Source organism: Felis catus, chromosome E1, assembly GCF_018350175.1.
Source record: "Felis catus isolate Fca126 chromosome E1, F.catus_Fca126_mat1.0, whole genome shotgun sequence".
Lineage (NCBI taxonomy): Eukaryota > Metazoa > Chordata > Mammalia > Carnivora > Felidae > Felis > Felis catus.
This window is the reverse complement of record NC_058381.1, coordinates 27003657-27022918: the sequence shown is the minus strand read 5'-3', so window position 1 is coordinate 27022918 and position 19262 is coordinate 27003657. Positions and strand designations below refer to the sequence as shown.

The 19262-nt window shown below is 36.8% G+C and overlaps 2 protein-coding genes across 14 annotated transcripts in view; one reads left to right on the top strand and one right to left on the bottom strand.

Annotated features, from left to right (window-relative positions):
• RPS6KB1 (ribosomal protein S6 kinase B1) overlaps window positions 1-19262 on the top strand; it is a 111762-nt gene that overhangs the window by 38923 nt on the left and 53577 nt on the right. For 2 of the 11 annotated variants that reach the window (XM_003996617.5, XM_003996616.5), the window contains one exon: window positions 30-2086. The exons of 8 other annotated variants lie outside the window; for them this stretch is intronic. In XM_003996617.5, the coding sequence (XP_003996666.1) occupies window positions 30-267 (238 nt within the window). In that variant the 3' untranslated portion in view covers window positions 268-2086. Of the gene's footprint in view, window positions 1-11; window positions 2087-19262 lie in introns of those variants that run through there. One more of the 11 variants, XM_019817584.3, reaches the window with a different exon arrangement.
• Window positions 6005-18097, bottom strand: RNFT1 (ring finger protein, transmembrane 1). Of its 3 annotated transcripts, none has more exons than XM_011289088.4 (9): window positions 17940-18097; window positions 15699-16156; window positions 15433-15509; window positions 14283-14383; window positions 12655-12808; window positions 12042-12200; window positions 10867-10932; window positions 7539-7640; window positions 6005-6904 (listed from the first exon to the last, which is right to left on the bottom strand). In XM_011289088.4, exons 2-9 carry the CDS (start codon window positions 16099-16101, stop codon window positions 6770-6772), a joined length of 1197 nt encoding a protein of 398 aa, XP_011287390.1. In that variant the 5' UTR covers window positions 16102-16156; window positions 17940-18097; the 3' UTR covers window positions 6005-6769. The 3 variants fall into 3 exon arrangements, with proteins under 3 accessions (XP_011287390.1, XP_019673147.1, XP_011287391.1); XM_019817588.2 differs by having other exon boundaries at window positions 15804-16156; XM_011289089.4 differs by lacking the exon at window positions 17940-18097 and adding an exon at window positions 16624-16764.

Genomic DNA, 19262 nt, shown 5'->3' with positions numbered 1-19262 from the left:
ATGAATGATAGCTCTTCCTTGTCTTAAAGCCCAGTCAAATTTTCTCCTGGGGATTTCTGGGGAAGAGGTGCTTCAGCCAGCACAGCAAATCCTCAGACACCTGTGGAATATCCAATGGAAACAAGTGGAGTAGAGCAGATGGATGTGACGATGAGTGGGGAAGCTTCAGCACCACTTCCCATACGACAGCCGAACTCTGGGCCATACAAAAAACAAGCTTTCCCCATGATCTCCAAACGACCAGAGCACCTACGTATGAATCTATGACAGAGCAATGATTTTAATGAATTTAAGGCAAAAACAGGTGAGGAAGGGATATGTGAGCATCCTGTAAAGTGAAACAAGAAAGCTCAAAATGACAGTCTTGAAGAGTCAGTGTCATTACATTGAACACTTTGGACAGAGGAAAAATAAACATGGATTTTAAAAAAATCAATCAATGGTGCAAAAAAAAAAAAAAACTTAAGCGTAATAGTATTGTGGAACTCTTAGGCACATCAATTGATTCCTAGCGACATCTTCTCAACCTTATCAAGGATTTTCATGTTGATGGCTCAAAACTGACAGTATTAAGGGTAGGATGTTGCTTCTGAATCACTGTTGAGTTCTGATTGTGTCGAAGAAGGGTTATCCTTTCATTAGGCAAAGTATGAAATTGCCTGTAATACTTGCAACTAAGGACAAATTAGCATGCAAGCTTGTTCAAACTTTTCCAGCAACATGGAATCAAAGACAAAAGAAACTTAACAGTTGATGTTTTACGTGCAAACAACCTGAATCTTTTTTTTATATAAATATATATTTTTCAAATAGATTTTTGATTCAGCTCATTATGGAAAACATCCCAACTTTAAAATGCAAAATTATTGGTTGGTGTGAAGAAAGCCAGACAACTTCTGTTTCTTCTCTTGGTGAAACAATAAAAATGCAAATGAATCATTGTTAACCACAGCTGTGGCTATTTTGAGGGATTGGGGTGGACATGGGGTTTATTTTCAGTAACCCAGCTGCAATACCTGTCTGTAATACTAGGAAAAAAAAAATCTATTTAATCATTTCTACTTGCAGTACTGCTATGTGCTAAGCTTAACTGGAAGCTTTGGAATGGGCATAATTTGTATGTCCTACATTGCATCCTTGACCTGGGCCTGCATTGCACTGGAAAAATATCGCCCCCTGTTCTTATACCAGTATTTGGTTCAAGACGCCAAATATTTTCAGCCTATGGCTGAAGAAGGATGGAAAAGAGGATAAAATACATACTGAGGGCAGTAAAGTGAGGGAGAGAGGGAGATCCAGGGGAAGAGGGTGTTATCATGTTCCACTCTCTATGTCTAATCTCTTTACAGCAAATTGTTAAGATTTTAAGTTTTACTTTTAACTGTTTTTGCTGTCTACCTTCCTTACATTTTTTTCCTCAGCAGTTTCAAAAGGAAAAAGAGTTTCTTCTATACTGGGGCTACATTTTTTGATTGTAAAAACATTTGATGGCCTTTTGATGAATGTCTTCCACAGTGAATAAGAAAACTTAGTGGTTTAATTTAGGAAACATGTGAACAAGACATTATGTTTTTGAAATTGTAACAAAATCTACATAAGTGATATACAGGTACAAAGAATAAAAATAAAGGTAACTTTACCTTTCTTAAATACTTCCTGCCTTAAAGAGCGCATTTCCATGACTTTAGCTGGTGAAAGGGTTTAATATCTGCAGAGCTTTATAAAAATACATTTCAGTGCATACTGGTATAATAGATGATCATGCAGTTGAGTCTTATCACCTCCTTTTGTTATAATGTCTTCTGAGTGTGCAAAGTCAATTTGTAATATTTTGCAACCCTACAATTTTTTTAAATAGTTGCTGCTTGCTATGTTCTTCAAACCTTTTTGAGCCATAGGATCCAAGCCATAAGATTCTTTATGCATGTTGAATTCAGTCAGAAAAGAGGAAAGCTTTGCTTATTTAAATGGCAATTCAAGTGAGATGAGATGAAATCCTATGACACTGAGCAAAATAGAACCACGAAAAGTGATTGGAAATATACCTTTTCAATTTTGGCAATAAATGAAGAAATTGGTAACAGTTCATCTTTGGACAGAAAGCCTTTTATTTTTTTATTATTTTTTTTTTATTTTATCACTTCCTCTAGACCTCCTCCTCCCTTATTGCAGCAGCCTACTGAGAACTTTGTAACTGTAGCTAGTAAATTAGAAGCTACAATAAATGATAAGGGCAGAAATTGTACTTAACGTGCAGAGCTTTGTTCTATGACAGTTGATGTCTGAAAAAACAGAACCCAAAAACTATGGTGATAAGTATAGACTTTCTTTCAGACTGTAAATGACTTGTGCTACTCTGATACTTGTTTTCAAATGTGTTTACTAACTGTAGTGTTGACTGCCTAACCAAATTCCAGCAAAATTTTTACACTAAAGTATTCCTCCTCAGTCCTATTTGCTAGTAACATTTGCACTGTGATTGGCTGGCTATATAACCACCCCATAGTTAAACTATTTTCATAATTAGCACTGCCAGCAGTAGTGGCACACACCGCAAATTTTCTGCATAAAATGCATTAATTACATATTTACCATCCATACAAATAGTTTTCAGACTTAATATTGAGTGAAATTAATTTCCTGTGCTGAGGCAAGTTCACTGAAACATTGTTTCATAAATGGATATCCCTACTCTGACTGTGAAACATGTCAAGTGCCACTTTTAGTGTCACAGACAGAAAGCACACACCTATGCAATATGGCTTACCCTATATTTATTTGTAAAAATCCAAGGATAGTTCAAAATGTATGATGTCAATATTATTAGTCTTAAGTTTCTAAGAGGATTCTTTATGATTATTCCAGGTAAGTGTATAAAAGAGATTAAGTGCTTTCCTTTCATCACTCGATTATTTTCTTTAAAACCAGCTATTACAGGATATTTTTTTACTTTATACATGTTGTTTTTTAATTAAAATATAATCACTGAGAACTGAACTCTACTAATTTTGATTTTATAAGGTTTGTAGCATTACAGAATAAACTGGGATTTATAAACCAGCTGTGATTAACAATGTAAAGAATTATTGAACTTGAACCAGATATTTTGGAAAATTATATTATTTCTTTTTCCCCTTTATGGTCTCACGTAATTTGAATCCTTCAAGGAGACTTTTTTCCATACTATTTTTTGAGATAGAAGATAATTGGGGGGGTGGGAGGTAAGAATGCATGTATGATACTCCATAAATTCAACATTCTTTAATAAATGATTATAAGCAATACGCATCTTCGATAGTATCAATATACTGAGCCTTCAATTTTATTTTAGTTTAAAGAAAGATTTTTTTTTTTAATGTTTATTTTTGAGGGAGAGAGAGAGAGTGCGAGTGGGGCAGGGGCAGAGAGAGAGGGAGACACAGAATCTGAAGCAGGCTCCAGGCTCTGAGCTATCAGCACAGAGCCTGACGCAGGGCTCAAACTCACAAACTGTGAGATCATGACCTGAGCTGAAGTCGGATGCTTAACCAACTGGGCCACCCAGGCGCCCTGAGCCTTCGATTTTATATTTAATGTAGGACCTATTTTGGTTAGTCATGTGGTTCCTAGTCTACAAGGGTTAGATCTAAGAATATTCCCATGAGAAATGTTGAATTTATGAAGAATGGATTTTGAGGCTTTGAAAATGGTTAATTTCTCAAAAACATCAGTATCCAAACATCTACCCTTTTTCATAGGAGTAGACACTAGTAAGCTGGACAAAATAATCATAAAAGTATTTGTCACACCGTGACCTGTGGTCTGTTACTGATTGATATAAAACTTTTGTGTGTGATTCTTAATTTATCACTACAGCACAAATGTTATCTCAGTGGATTATTTGAAGTAACATCTGAAAAATGGGTTCATCTGTGTTCTTTAATTATTTTATTCCTGTCCCAAGTTGGCTTTGCATCTATCAGAGTAAATATTAAGCTGCCTTATTAGGAGTGCTATGAGGGTAACACATTTTTCTGCTTTTCATCTTGTATTTAGTTTACTGTATTAAGTATTTGATTTCGGATTGAATGAATGTAAATAGAAATTAAATGCAAATTTGAATGAACATAAAATAGAAGTGATTTTTTTTTTTTAATCCTAAGATAGGAAGAAATAACTATCAGGTGCACAAATGGTTTCAATAATTATTTTCATTAATATACCAGATATGTTCAGGTTCTCATATTTAGTAAACTATATATATGAGGACTAACAGTTGTAAAAACATTCTGCTGAGAAATTGAAGCTACTTAAATATATAACAAGTTTTAGTACTAATATATATTAGATGTTACACACTTGTAATTTCCAAGTTCTGTCCAATAGTTGAATTGGTTGCTTAAAAAAAAGCTCATGTGAAAAATTATGTGAAACTAGTTTCATTACAGATACACTAGGAAGACTTTCTTGTCCTAACAAGTTTGTTCAGCCACACTTGTCAACTACATTTGATTATTGGGTGTGTATGTGCTACATAATGTCATGCCCCAAATCTGTTTTTAACTAATGTCTCAACATATCTAGCGTAAGATGGGTGTTTTGTATAAGCCACTTATTTGAGGCAATTCTATCACACTTGGATGATTTCTCTATATAAGTTCTCAAACTGACTTTTTTATTAAACATAGTTGCAGCTTTTTTTTTTTTTTTTTTTTTTTGAGAGAATGTGAGCAGGGGAGGGACAGAAAAAAGGGGGAGAGAATCCCAGGCAGTCAGTGCAGAGCTTGACACAGGGCTCAAATTCACCAACTGTGAGGTCATGACCTGCACTGAAACCAAGAGTCGGACTGAACCACCCTGGTGCCCCATAGAGTTGCAGCTCTTAATGCAGATAAAACGATCTTTAAGAGGGTGTGATCTGAGTTCACAGAATAACTGGGTTTTTGAATCCCTATTCCCATTTTTGAGGTGAAAGACTTTAAGTAGAGAAATGCTTCCAGTTCATCAGTGTTATTGGTAGATGGCATAGCTCTCCTATTACATTTCCCCCCCTTTTAAATTCATATGAACTGCTTTCTTGTTAATTCATTAAGAACAAAAATCCATCTGCCTATCATGGACCTCCTTTTTATTAAATCATCTTAAGAAACAAAGCTATCCATATAGCCACAGAGTAAGAAGAGTAGGTATTTTAATAGGGTTGAAATAACCCATGTAGTAAGATGTTATTCTTGTGTTCATGATAGGAATTCAACACACCTATCTTTCGCACCCAAATTCTAATCTCAAATTGTCTTTCTTACCTATCTCCTACTGTATACCTAAATAACTGTTGGCTCACCACAGTCAAGAAGGTGATTTAAGGCCAAATAAGCTTGTTTCAATATTTGCAACTGTTCTCAAATTAGGTAATAGGTTTAAATATGTCATCACTGAATAGAAACAGTTGTACTTATAACCTGGCGGTATTTACCTATAGGAAAAATAGTTACAGGCTTTCTAATGTTCTTGTGTCAATTTGGGTGGCCATACAGGCATGAAAGTGGCTTTATCTGTAGCTGGTTGGTTACTATCCTTATATTAATCCATATTCTGGTTCAGACTTTGTCAATACTGCCAGATTTGTTTTCTACCTTCCAGCTCCTCCTTTCTACTATCTTTTCCTTGTGTGCAAACTGATTAATGGTAATTGAAAAAATGGGCAGAAGTTATACTCTAGATGTTAACTAGCCTTTCATACTTCTGTTATAGATTTGATTCTGCCTTAAAGGTTTCATGGGGAGAGAGAAAATGCCTCATTCCCTTTTCCATTACCCTGCACAAATACCTAGAGGCAAATAAACCGCACTATCCAAAGCTTTGGGTGCAAGCCTCTGAGTGCAAACTTTAATCTCCCAAGTAACAGTGACTTAAGCATAAGATTCCAAAACTCTTTGGAGAAGATTAGTTATAAGGGGAATTCTTTTGTAAGAGTTTGAGTGGGTCTTATTTGTCATATTATTGAAATCATCAGTGGAGCCAGCTATTTGTAATTCATGTCAATTATTTTAATAGTTACTTCAAGATAGTTCATGGCACTATACAAAAAGCAAGATCATGAACATTAAAGCTGACAGAAGGATTGTATGTATGAGGTCCACAAACAATGAGTTCAAATAATCTATTCTCAATTGCTGATCATCTTACAGAGAACAATACAATATTAAAATATATCATCCTCAGTAAATTTAATCTTCACTTAGAAAATCTGATTGTTTACAGGTAAAAAATAGTATTTAGAACTTTCATTTAAAAATACAAATTTTATGAAAATTTAAGAATTTTTAGAATGGGAATTATAAAAGTCAATGCTAAAGAAAATTCTACTTTCAGATAATGTGTATCTTAAAATATTATGAAAAATATTCTTTATTCTGAAAACAATGTCAGGAAAGAATACCTGAGTTCCTCTAAAATCACTAGTTTTAGTTACCCAATTGACATTTTGGTAACATTAATGAGAAAACATTCACAATTTAACACTGCAACCACCTGTCAAATAATTAGGACAGGATAAATGTTCCATATTCATTAGGTTGAACATTACTTACATATTTTTTAAAACATAAGGTTCTTTCATTTAATCTCTTGATAAATTAGATGACACACTTAAGTCTTACTATAATAGTCTAAAATCATTTGGAAACATTTTCCTTAATGTCTAGTCCTGAAAACCCATTCTAATGTCTTTATCAATAGTCAGTGTAACCAAATAAAATTAGTGTTTTGTGGCCTTCATAGTTTATACAACTTAGTATATCTGAAGGTGGGATGAAGTGGCTCCATCTTTCCATTTGTTTATATGGTCTGAGATCACAGTTCTGCACAGTGGACACGTTTTCTCTCGATTAAACCATAAGGTAATGCATTCTTCACAAAATATATGCTGTAAAGGAATTAAGAATTAGATTTTATACTTCACATTTTAATTTTAAAATCATCACATTATAGAATCATACTTTAGAGCTGAAAGGAATTTTGGAGAGCACTAATCCCTTCATTTTACAAATGAGAAAACAAAGTACGACATTCAAGAACACAAAGCGGTATTAGTGGTAGAGCCACTAGTGTTCTTTTGACTTACTATTCAACTACTTTTAATAAGATATAAGCTATCCCTGGGTAATAACTTTAAGATCAAGTATTATGACCTCCTGTCTTAAAGTGTTTGAGAATAACTGCCATAAAGTATAGGAAAGGGACTTACACAATCCAATAACAAATGCTGGTATTCTTAAAGACTAGTAACCAGTTGTTAAGAGTAGCCTGTTTTCAAGTCATTTTCGTATCCAGTCTGGCCTCTGAATTATTTTTCCCCCACATACCCTCCTCTGCATACAAATCATTAGAACATAAGGAACAAGGTTTAGCTAATCTACCAAACCCCTGATTATAGGTAAGAAATTTCTAGTATGTGCCCTGAATGCTACTTTATGCTAAACACTGCAGATTTTTCCTTGTAGCTAACATAAATATGACAGAGAAATGCTGTATTTGGTATGCTTAACAAATCTACTTACCTGACAGATGAGCAGAACTGGTTTTTGAAATTCAGCTTGACATACTGAACAAATATCATCCACATCTGAACACTGTCTCTTGCTGGCAGCCACTCCATAACTCTGTGAAGATAAAAAGTTCTGTTTATCTACAAATCTTTCTTTCCTGTTCCTCAAATACATAGGTGATGCTGTATTTCTCAAATCTCCCTTGAACTAGGCATTTGAAAACTCTGCCGAAGGATACAAACATTTCAAAACTGAACTACGTATGTAGAACCATGTGTGTCTTGGATTGCATGCACCAAGATGAACTCATTAGATACACAATAGGATCTTGGAAGATGGTTAGATTTATTGGATTCCCACATGATAGTGCTAGAAATTCAACGGACTTAAGAGACTAAGCAATCTGAAATATAATTACTATGAAGTCTACATGTATTATGTGGCCCATATTGCCAAATAACCCACAGATTACCTATAGCAGTGGTTCAAAAGAGTCCATTCAGAGCTTGGCTGCCTGAATGTAACTCGTGTGGAGATAGCTTTAAAAATAGATTTCTGGGGGCGCCTGGGTGGCTCAGTCGGTGGAGCGTCCGACTTCGGCTCAGGTCATGATCTCACAGTCCGTGAGTTCGAGCCCCGCGTCGGGCTCTGTGCTGATGGCTCAGAGCCTGGACCCTGTTTCAGATGCTGTGTCTCCCTCTCTCTCTGACCCTCCCCCGTTCATGCTCTGTCTCTCTCTGTCTCAAAAATAAATAAAACGTTAACAATTAAAAAAAAAAATAGATTTCTGTGCTCCACACTGGAGATTGACTCAATAGGTCCAAACATACTGTTCTAATAAGACCCAGGAGTCTAATATTTTAAAGTTCTCTAGGTGAATTGAACGTAAATAAGTTTTGGGGACCACTGAACATGTCCTGTTACTAAATTTAAAAATAATTTGAATTGTCATCCTTAATTATCACAAGTCAGAGAACACTTAGTACTAGGAAAAAATAAAATTTTACAAAAGAACCAGTATTGCAAAATGTCACAGATAGAGTTGTACTGTCAAAACTAACAGACTAACACAATTTCTTAAATTTCCTTTTCTCCTACTACAGTCCTTAAAAGTTTTTGATCTCTTTAAGATCTTAATAACTTCCTCACGAAATTCAATAGAATGTAGTCATTAACGAGACGTGAGAAGATTTTACAATTGAGATCACCTTTTTGTAGAAATGAGGAAAGGGTGGCTGAAGAGAAGTAAGTACACCCAAGTTCAGTTATGGTAATGACAGCAAAGCATGACTTGACTCAACAACCTAAAGCTAGGATCTAAACTTCTTTCACTAAATACTGAGAGTTAACAAAATCAAACTAAAACTCAAAGGATAAAAATATTTAAAAGTAAGATTTCTGTTTTGGGTCTGGTGATGTTCAAGATTCCAGAAACAAATCAGGATACTGATGGATGATCCTGGTGCCAATTTACCTTCATTAAAATGTCATTTAGCAGAGTACACTGCAGACGCAGAAGCTGACAGCTTTTAAAACAGCACTCCTCGGGCACCTGGGTGGCTCAGTCAGTTGAGTGTCTGATTCTTGGTTTCGGCTCATGTCATGATCTCATGGAGGTCGAGCCCCACATGAGGCTCTGTGCTGACAGTGCAGAGCCGGCTTGATATTCTCTCTCTCCCTCTTTCTCTGCCCCTCCCCTGCTCGCTCTCTCAAAAATAAATAAACTTAAAAACAAAACAGCACTCCTGTCTGGGATTTTGCAGACTCCCTTCAGGTGAAGACTCCTCTTAATGGTGATTGCCATTTCTCTGGCAAAGTTAAGGAACATGTGTATACGTGTATTCCTGAGAGACTCAAGAATAAATCAAAGAGTATCAATGACTATGATTTCTCTTTATGCCTTACAGAGAAAGAATATCAAAGTATTTTAGCACAAGCGTTATTAAATTATAGTAAAATGGCTGGCACTCCTATAATCAATTGAATAAACTCCATCAAAATGGAATTCTCAATTTTACTATATCTTGTCTAAAGAGAGAAGTCTGAATAGGATGCAGCAAAACTTGTTATTAAATTACTAGCTCTAGGGGCACCTCGCTGGCTTAGCTGGTTGAACATGCAACTCTTGATCTTGGATTTGTGAGCTCACTTTAAAAATGAAAAACATTACTAGTTCTATCTAGCCAAAGAGTGTCCACATATAAGTACTGAGAATCTTTGAGACTACTACATAGCAAATGAGCCTCTCTCTGCAATTTGTGACATCAGTGGAATCACGTAATAATCAAGTTTATAGTTGACACTGGAGTCTCAACTTATTGTTAAATAAATGAGAACTTACTTGAGAACTTGTGCATACAGAATTGACTACTGGTGGGGAAATTTTTTCAGTAAGAAAATTTCAAGGGATATTTTTGGTAATGAGTTTTTCTCAAATTAACAATGAGCACTCTTACAGGAGCTGAATAAGAACTTAATGGAAGTACACAAACCCACCACTTGTGAATTTTTTAAAAAGGAAGAGGAACAAAAGTTCATGACAAGATTTTTATGGGAATGTATATAAATCCTTACATCAAGTGATTTGAAGGGCAAGAGGCATATTCGAAAATATAGGCACTGCATCAGCTATAAGGTAGTTGTCAACATGCAAGTCATAGAGGGGTGTCTGGATGGCTCAGTTAAGCATCCGGCTCTTAATTAGGCTCAGGTCATGATCTCAGGATTCATGAGATCAAGCCTGGCATCAGGCTCTATGCTGATAGCACAGAACTACTTGGGATGCTCTCTCTGTCCCTTCCCCATATGCACACACGTTTTCTCTCTCTCTCAAAATAAGCATTAAAAAAAAAAAAGGAACTGATTATAGCCCCATGTGCCAGAGTACTAAAAAAGCATGTAATTATGAAAGCCACACCTTTTTTTTTTTTTTAAAGTAAGCTCTACACCCAACGTGGAGCTTGAACTCAAGAACTAAAATCAAGAGTCACATGCTCTACAAACTGAGCCCGCCAAGTGCCCCATGAAATCCATACTTGTAAAATTTATGAACTAAAACATTTTTATAATGAAGAAAGGTAGGGGCACCTGGGTGGCTCAGTCAGTTGAGCAGTTAACTTCAGTTCGACTTTGGCTCAGGTCATGATCTCATGGTTTGTGAGTTCGAGGTGCGTATCAGGCTTGCTCTTGTTAGTGCAGAGCCTAGTTCAGATCCTCTGTTCCCCCTCTCTCTCTGCCCCTGCCCCACTTGCACTCTTTCACTCAAAAATAAACCTTAAAAAAAAAAAAAAAGAAGAAGAAGAAAGGTAAAAAGTGTTTTTAACTGATAAAAAGTACTTACTGGTCGTGTAAAAAATATTTGCAAAACCCGTCGGAAAGTTCTCAGATGTCCAAAAAAGTCCAAAAGCTGAAAGAGGAAGTAAGAATTCCTGAATTCAAAGAGCCCTATCTGTTAAACCTAAAGGGATGCCAGGGTGGCTTGGTCAGTTAAATGCCTGACTTTGGCTCAGGTCACGATCTGGAGGTTCATGGCTTCAAGCTCCCCATCAGACTCTGTGCTGACACCTCAGAGCCTGGAGCCTTCTTCTGATTCTGTCTCCCTCCCTCTCTGCCTCTCCCCTCTTCTCATGCGCATGCTCTCTCTCTCTCAAAAATATACATTAAAAGGCGCCTGGGTGGCTCAGTTGGTTGAGTGTCTGACTTCGGCTCAGGTCATGATCTCATGGTTCTTGAGTCAGAGCCCCACGTGGGGCTCTGTGCTGACAGCTTGAGCCTGGAGCCTGCTTTGGATTCTGTGTGTGTGTCTCTCTCTCTGCCCCTCCCCCACTCATGTTCTGTCTCTCAAAAATAAATAAATGTTAAAAAAATTTTTTTTAATCTATACATATACATTTAAAAAATTTTTTTAAAAACCCTAGAGATTAAAGCTCAAATCCCATCATATCAAATACTGGTATTAACGTAATGCTCATTGCGTATTCACTTCACTGTAAATATATTTAAAGTCCAATTATGGAATATTTTACTCCATTTACTGATTTCAGCCAAGTTTTTATCTTCCACTCCTCTCCACCCATTTGCCCATCCTCCCATCCCTTTTATAGATTTCAGTCAACTCTTGACCAAAATGAAGTACATTTGAATAGAGTTACAATTTAGTTAAGACAAATATAACTGTCAAAGACCAGGCACTTTTAAAGTAGCTTTTTAAAAGTTTCATATTAATTTGAGGGGAGGAGGGTAGTATTTTTGTGTATGACAGATGCTACTGTTGGGGATGAATATGTTCTATTCTACCCATGCTATCTGGAGCTCCACTGTCCCAATTAAATGTAAGAACCACTAGATTATAAAGACATATATTTCCATTTTTCCATTTCTAAACAGATACAGAACATGTCATTACTTCAAACTAGTGATATAAACTATAAAACAGTCAAGGGGAAAAGCAGTAGTATGTAAAATCTGTCATCATCATATGAATGATACAATGACAAGATTTATAACATTACCTACTTTTAGTATGAGGTAGAGTAAAGCCAGCAATATCCCAAGACTCCGTCTAGTCACATTACCAAACTCCCCATAGCTTATAAAGTAACGAAACCAAACTGGTATGGGAACAAAAGTTCGGTAATACTGACATAATTCTTCTAAAAGCATATACCAGTAACCCTAAAAAGAAAGGAAAAAGAAAACAGGGCTATATAAGCTACTTACATAGCACAAATATTTCATATTGGATTGAGATCATCATGAGTATATAGCACAACTCAATTATAAAATTTTTACTGAATATGAGAAAAAACACATGAAAAACTGCCTGTAGTCAGTTATAAATAACTAATTGATAAAGCCCTGGAGGAGAATAGAAGTACAAATCTAAATAGTATTTTTCTATATGTGATGTGAGGATTATTCTGAAGCAATGTAATTCTGATTTTACAGAATTTGGAATAGATTATTTAAGTTCAGGTCTTTGAACAAATGGTCTCTAGTCTAAGGTAATACAGATAATTAAAATTAGGTTATTTAGAAAACTGAAAAGTTATAAAAGAGTCATTTCAACAAAGACTAAATAGTATTAATGTGGTTTGCTAATATTGTTCCAATAAAACATGTTTCTTACCTTGGATTTAAAAGGCATGATGAAAGAAGGCATCAACAAAATAAGGCATTTTAAGCCCATGAAGAGGAATTTCAGAATGAAGTCTGTAATTCCAACAATCCAAAGTACTTCCCAGAAGCTTGAATGGTCCAAAGTAGGATTTAAAAAAATTAAGCTACCAAGAGAAAAACATCAAAACTTACCAAAACAATATACAAAGGTCAAGTTTTGATAGGGGTTTTAAATTTGCTACCAAGTATTTTACTTTGATATGTAAAAAATGTGAGTTTGGCAAGATGTTAGAGTTCATGTAAATAAAATGGAAGATCATTTTGCTTAAAGGACTTTTCAAATGTTTGGATTTCAAATCTTTCCTCCATAGAATAAAGAAAAAGAACAGTCTTTCTAGCATGTCATCGCTGGAAAGCTATCCTGGAATCTAAAGAATTCACTAAATACTAGATGTCCACCATTCTCTTCTCAACCAGTTCCAATCAGGGTTCCATCTCCTTTCCACTGAATTGCTTTTGTCAAGATCACCAATTCCTTCTGTCTTGCTAAACTCAAAGGTCACTTCTCGTTTTCCATCTTCCCTCCCTGAATTATTTTCTTCTTAGACTTCTAACATCACACTTTCCTAGTTATTCTCATTATGTAACTGATGGTTCCTTAAATATCCTTTGCTGCTCCTCCTCTGATTAATGTCCAGTCCTGGGCCCTCTCCTCTGTCTACACTTTCTTTCCCTGATTAGTCTTGGTGAATTCCATGGTTTTTAGGTCTATCAACCATATGCTGGATACCACCAAAATTTAAAGCCCTAACTTTGACAATGAGCTCATGACATATAGCTACAATCACTTTAAGAGTTCTACATGGCCTCTCAAACTTTACATGTTCAAAGCAAAACTGATCTTCCCCTCAAAATCAGTTCTCTTTCCAGTGTTTCCTAGCCCATAAATGAACCACCACCCAGCCAGCTGCTAAAACTAAATCCCAGGGGTCATCCTGGATTCTTACCTCCCATCAACACACCCAATCCAATTTGAGTGGTATTGGTTCCCTCTATACACTGTTTCCTAGATTTGTCCCATCTCTCCCAACTCCGCTAAAACCAGGACTTCTAATCATCGGATTAAAGCTAAAAATTAAGAACACTTCCATCTGACCTGGAAACTTAACAACTATCCTTTAGTAAGTCTTCTTGCTTCTAGAAACAAAGATCATGTGTTCTTACCCACCCCCCCCACACACAAGTAACTAAGAGAAGTGACAGACATGTTAATTAGCTTGATTGTGATAATCATTTCACAATGCATATATATGTCAAAACATGTTTACATCCTGAATACATACAATTTTGTCAAAAATAAAAATTTAAAAAGACTGCCACCAACACCTAACAGTGTTTAAAACCACTGATTATATAAGTAAAAATTTAAGTATCAAAAAAATAGTGAGTACCTGCTATGAGCCAAGGCACTTAGTATACAAATCTGAGTAAGTCACTTAGAGCTATTATCTTGGAAGGAGAGGGACCGGTAAAAATTGAACTCTAACAATAAGTATGTGTAAGTTAAGATATATACAAAGTGCTATGGAATAAATTTTTACATAGAAAATATGATTGTGTATTTGTACCTCAAATTACCTGTAATAAAGTGACTGAGAATGAAAAGTGTAATATAAAAGAACAGAAGATCCTGCTAAGAATACCAGTAACCAAGCACACTGAATCTTGGAGCACCTTTCCTGAAAAATAAACAATTTTATAATTTGTTATTATGAATTATGCCAGAGTTATAAATATCATTTATTTTACTTTAATGACTAATTTGTGAACTTAGAACATTTTAGTAGATCAATCTTAATAAAAATATAAATTGTACATCATTGCACTCTATGAATCTTTAGTGAACAAAACAGAATATTTAAACAAATTTTTAAATTACAGTTTTCTTCACTATATAAAAACAATACTCACATTACCCAGGTTTCAAAGAAGCCAAATCTACAAAATGACATAAAAGAACCATCCAAGTACAAACTTTACCTCTACTCCCTATTTTTGCCTCCCTGACAAAACCGAACTTTAAAAAATGCTAGGTTGTCAGGACTTATAAAAATAACTAAAAATTTTCAATTCAGTAATATTTTAACAAGGTAATTTGCTATTAATCTCACTTTTAAAATTGTCTTAATTACTAGTTTAATTTAAACCCCGAATTAAATTTTTATGGTTTGGTAGATTCTAACTACAAATATCCAGGTCAGAATGCTGATCCTTTACACAGATACAGCCCTTTAAAGTTGCTTGAAGGTGAAATTTTATAAACTAATCCTATTTTTTCCGGTAACTTATATGACTAATAGTTTATAATTTATATTATGGGAAAACTTCTTGGGCTTAATTTTCTTTAAAAAAGGGAGCCCTAATAGTTCGATACCTGTACATTTTATTGAACTATTTTAGATCTTCTAGGGCAACAGGTGAAGTTTTTAATGATGGTAAAATTTACTCAAAATATGAAGGCACTTAACAAATCAGATCAAATAGTGCATTCTAAACCTTTTAATCTTATCTAGTTTTTCTATCAGGGACTCAACATACAAAGAAAATAAGGTGAAATAATTTATCATCAGGACAGATCATTTAGATAACAAAATTTAATATATCATGGATGCTATAACATGTTTGTCAAGAAAATGATCTTAATTCCTATTTCTCTCAAAAGTGAGTATATAATAAATTGTACAGAGAGAAACATTTAATGTTTTTTTAAGTTACTTGTTATACTTACTCTTAGAAAAACCTGATTTACAATGCTTTTGTTTGCATACATAAAAGTTGTAAGCAGCCCAATTCCAAGAGAAATTCCTGTTAGGAAATAAGTTCCAGTTAATTGAAAGAAAAAAAAATCCAAGAGTTAACACAATAACATGAATTTACAGGAAACATACAATTTTCAAAGCTAACAAAATACAGAGGTTCAAGGAGATTACCAATAAGGAAATAAAATTAACTGAATTTTGCAATGAAACAATGCAATGTTTTATTATACCCTACCTGTTATATGCTGCATAACAAGTTTGACACCCAGAATCAAAATATATGGAAGACTTTTGTGCAACCACTTGAAGAGATAGCGGAATTCTGAGAAAGAGCTACTACCATGATCTCCAGACTCTGTGGCAGTATCATCAGACTGCCTTGCTTCATTGTGGGAGTGACTCCGTAAGCGACTATGTATACATCCATGAGTACAGCTATGGACACTTGACCTTATATTTCTGGAGCTTGGATTTTCAGCACATTCTTTAGGTATGGAGTTTATCTGGATATGAACATCTCCAGAATGAAGACAAGAACCTTCTCCTGTCAATCTTGTATGAACACATTGGGAAGCTGAGGCATCCTCACTGCCTGCAGCTCCTGGAGGGCTGTGCAGTTGGCTACAGTTGGCTTGCATGACCCTTGAATAGTTTTTCTGTGATCCAGATTTCTTTGCTTCAGGGCTTGGTCTCCTAAAAATAAAAAATCAGAAAATATTCTAAGTGAACAATTAAATACAGGCAATATATTGTTCAGTAGGAATCCTTTATTCACTACAGGACAGGCCAATAGTCCCAGTAGATGAATTATCTTCAGGTTGTCTATCACTTTTAACTAGACATCCCTCTTCCCTTAATGTCAAGGCTCTGCTGCAGTACTCAAACTATTTTTTAGGGAACATCTGGTACAAACAAAATTGAGCTTCAGATGCCCCCTTCTCTAATGACAGAAGGAAACAGCAAAATAGTCAAAGTATGGGTGCCCAGCAGATGTTAATAATGTACTAATACTCATTCATACTTGGATACTTCAGGACATTTACTCTGCCCAACTGGAGCAGTTTCATCTCTGGTGGAGATTCTACATTTCCTAAGAGTAAACAGTATTTTTTAATGCTTTGAAAGGCTAAGGAGAAAAAAAAAACATTAAATCTTAATGCCTTTTAAAGTATCATCATGGATGGGGCGCCTGGGTGGCTCAGTCAGTTGAGCGTTGGACTTCAGCTCAGGTCATGATCTCATGGGTTCATGAGTTCAAGCCCTGTGTTGGGCTCTGTGCTGACAGCTCGGAGCCTGGAGCCTTTTTTGGATTTTGTGTCTTCTTCTCTCTGCCCCTCCGCTGCTCGTATGCTCTCTCTCGCTCTCTCTCGCTTTCAAAAATAAACATTAAAAAAAAATTTTTTTTAAGTATCATCATGGAGAACTAATAAACATTTCACTTAAGTGACCTACAGATTTCGGTTTATGCTGAAATAGCTTTCCCAAGGCTGAAAAGATTTCTAATGATTAATACCAAAAGTATTATCTTCCCCCAGAAAAGAATGCTACCCAAACACCTTTAAATTTGGGACACTTGGGGAGTCGCTATGTAATTGCCAGGTAGGTAACTCTTTAGTCTGTGTAAAGATCATTATATAGTCTGCCCATTAAAAATGCCACCATTGGGGCGCCTGGGTGGCTCAGTCGGTTGAGCGTCCAACTTTGGCTCAGGTCATGATCTCATGGCTCGTGAGTTCGAGCCCCGCGTCGGGCTCTGTGCTGACAGCTCAGAGCCTGGAGCCTACTTCGGATTCTGTGTCTCCCTCTCTCTCTGCCCCTCCCCCACTCACGCTCTGTCTCTCTCAAAAATAAACATTCAAAAAAAAAATTAAAATTAAAATAAAATAAAATAAAAATAAAAATGCCACCAGCATTGGGGGTTGGGAGGTGGGAAAGAAAAAGGACACTGGCAGGAAAGGATCCCTAAATTACCAGTGTGGCAGTCTTCGAAGATGCCAGAGTCGTAATGACAGCAGACGACACGCTGAGCCTTATCCCAGACTGCCGTTTCTATAGGAGGTAGCTAGGATTAATGTCAGGATATGTTCTGCCATTCTATTTCTTTCTGAAGTCTAACTTTTTTTTTTTCCAATTACTGTATGGTGGTGTGGTTTTTAAATGATTTTCACTAAAGCTTTTCACCGATGCTCTGAAGCCACAGGTGCTATTTATTCCCTCAAACCTCCGAAGACTGACGTTGGACGGGACAATTTCTGTATCTTTTCCCATAAATAAAAACGTAGAACCTTCCCACTTTCCTCCAAGCACAAGCAAGAAAGGGGACGAAAAAGTAAGAAAAATAAACGCAAAAAACTCTTCCGGAATCCCCAGGACAGAGTTTTCCACCCACGTTCGAGCTTCGAGTACCTCACTTATTCTCCCAGAGCCCATTCGCCTTGGCCCCTCGCTTCCTTGGCCCGCTTCCCCCAGGCCTCACCTCTCATGACGAAGAGTGAACTGTAGTCCCGGCAGCGACTGCGGGAACAGCGGGAGACCCCTCCTCGAGGCCTTCGGTCAAGGCCATCACCTTCAAACCCCACTACCGGCAAACCCAACCGAGCTCGCTGGTGGCGGCGGCGCGCGCGCTCCCCGGACGTCCTCACGCGCGCGTGCCCGCTCCCCGCGCAACGCGTCCTAGGACTGGCTGCGCCAGCGACGCCGCCTGTGGGTGGTGGCTGTAGAGAGGAGTGGGTGCTGCCTGGGGACTTCCTGCAGGCGTCTGCATTAAACAATAAGCGGCCGTCACCTATGTGCGTATTTCTGTGTAATCCGCCACATGCCTCAGAGATCTGGACGTTTTGAGATTAAACATATTTTGGCTTCGGGAACCTGCCCTCGGAGGAGAGGCCTGACGTTGGTGGTTGCCCTAGGCCGGCCGCAGCTAGTCCCGTGGGGTCCTGGGCACCTCCCCTCTGGAGGCAGGCCACCCCCCTGGTCCGCTTCGCGTTAGTCTCCTGGGACCTGAGTTGGAGGAGCCACGTCTGCAAGGGGCTCGGGCGTCTCTAGAAGAGCGGGGCGGAGCGAGAGCTTTCGGGTTTGGCGAGCTTAAGCCCTGACAGAGTTGTGGCTGGGCGGTGAAGTTTTAAGTGAACTGGGTTTTCGTTACGATCCTAAAGTTGCACTGTGTGAACTAGGCTCTGCCAAAATCCGAGCAGAGAAGCAAAGAAGTCGGAAAGAGATTTGGCGGTGGAAGTGGGAGATTTAAAAACGGTCTTGTATGAGGTATAATAGGAACTCTGCTATTTGCGCTCTAAGTTCTAAAATGAAAAGTTTTTTTAAGAAAAAGTTTAAACAAAACAAAAGAAACGAAAAAGCCCACCTCTTGAGCCCTGGCCAAAATATATCTTAAATGATATTAAATGTATTCCGTGAATCTCCCCCATCTCCTCACAGCGATCAAAAGCCTTTACGTTCTGAACCGAAAGCTTCTTACCTTTAATTTATAGAAGTTGACGTCAAGTAAATAATAGTCTTTCTCCAGTCTCGAAATTAAATATTCCATACTAAGTGCACTGAACTTACTTGGCAAGGGCTTTTCTTTCCTCACTACAGGAGACAATAAATGTGCACATATATATGTTATGTGTTGACCATCTAGTGGAAAAAGTGGTACTTTGTCTTTTTATTGGTCACTACCTGATTTAAAATCATTCACAACTTTGCCCAAGTTAGTTTAGTGGTTTGTACTTTCTGAGGCTCCTTAATCATGAGCTTCTTTGCACTCTATTTTTTCCTGTATCAGAATACAACTTAGTCCAGT

Excerpts from the sequence above, each read along its gene's own strand:
- RNFT1 (XM_011289088.4), bottom strand. The coding sequence starts at position 16,101 with ATGCAAGCCAACTGTAGCCAACTGCACAGCCCTCCAGGAGCTGCAGGC. Across the intron at positions 15,510-15,698 it reads TGTTATGCAGCATATAACAG|GAATTTCTCTTGGAATTGGG; the intron begins GTAGGGTATAAT and ends ATTTCCTAACAG. Across the intron at positions 12,201-12,654 it reads TCATGCCTTTTAAATCCAAG|GGTTACTGGTATATGCTTTT; the intron begins GTAAGAAACATG and ends CTTTCTTTTTAG.